The following is a 1,301-nucleotide window of genomic DNA, read 5'->3' as shown; positions in this document are numbered from 1 at the left end:
GAAATCTGTCATGTTTACGCCTTCAAAGGTGAAAAGTATCTGCATGTCAGCTCTTTTCATATTAATCTTTTTACCAACTTTATTCGTGTATCAAAATTTTGATTTCAATATTCACAGAAGGTTCATAGCAATTCCAAATAGGATAAAAAGAACTTTCGTAATGCTTAAAAATCAAAGTCATAGTTATAATCGGCCATGGAATATAAACAAAAGATACAGATTTAACTGTTCAAATATGAATGAAATACAGATATTAAAGTATAACGGAGGTGAAGGAGGTCGGTCAAAATATGTCGACATTGGTACATTTGAAGGTCAAAAGGTGGTCATTCAAAGGTTGAGACCTATACTAAGATCAACAGATCAACACGTTAGATTGGTCAAGTTTTTGAAAAATCTACTGATGAGTGATCAATTGGACCATCCCTCGCTAGTTAAAGTGTTAGGATACTGCTTTCGACATACTAAAGGCGAAGCCGGTTACGAACACACACCCTATTTTGGAGATGTCTCTGTTGTTTACGAATATGGTGGTATGGGTCTAGACCTAAATGCATTGAATCGTACAATTGCAGAGAGGCTGAATCATGCTGCTGACCTTGCTAGTTTGTTGTCCTACCTGCATTATTCACCTTTGGGATCTTTGGCAGATTTCGACATCAAGCCCGTACATTTTAAAATGTTGAATGGTAAAATAAAACTGATAGATTTGGATCATATGAACAATGTTGAACCAACATGCTCTTTGACATTGTCTAACTCACATACAAATTTCAAGCCGTGTCCTTTCAACATTAGTTGTCAAGAACTAACTGAAATTGAAATGCGGTATACCAAGTGTCAAACAGTCAAGTGTGATTTAGGGGTTTGTAGAGGTACAAATGTAAAATATAATCTACAAAAAATGAATATCTTCTTCCAGGTTTTGTTAAAACCGAAATTTTTCCCAGATGCATTGAAATATTCGTTATACAGGTTATTGACACAATTGAATAAGACTGATATTGGTGTTGATGATTTAGAAAAAGAAATTAGGAACATAACACTGGCTTATACAAATTTAAAGACGTAGGAGAAGAGACTCTGCTGAATGCCGTAATAAAACTATAGCATATGTGTTTCCTTCTTGTTACTTTTATAACCTCCAACAACGATAACTGGTTTACGAAAGCACAAATACTAGTATAAGGTTCGTGAATTTATTGTATATTCATATTATACATATATAAAAAATAATCACATTAATTGGCAACGCTGAATAGTTCAATATTCGTGGGAAAATAGAAACCGATTTTTTTCAC

At 33.8% G+C, this 1,301-nt stretch overlaps 1 protein-coding gene across 1 annotated transcript; it reads left to right on the top strand.

Moving 5' to 3' along the window:
- Positions 1 to 235: 235 nt before the first annotated feature.
- Positions 236 to 1,072, top strand: LOC139518986 (extracellular tyrosine-protein kinase PKDCC-like). Its single transcript, XM_071310734.1, has one exon. The coding sequence runs from the start codon at positions 236 to 238 to the stop codon at positions 1,070 to 1,072; it is 837 nt and encodes a 278-aa protein (XP_071166835.1).
- The last annotated feature ends 229 nt before the right edge of the window (positions 1,073 to 1,301 follow it).

Source organism: Mytilus edulis, chromosome 1, assembly GCF_963676685.1.
Source record: "Mytilus edulis chromosome 1, xbMytEdul2.2, whole genome shotgun sequence".
Classification (NCBI taxonomy): Eukaryota; Metazoa; Mollusca; class Bivalvia; order Mytilida; family Mytilidae; genus Mytilus; species Mytilus edulis.
The sequence above is the reverse complement of the archived record's forward strand: the minus strand, read 5'-3'. Positions and strand labels throughout refer to the sequence as shown.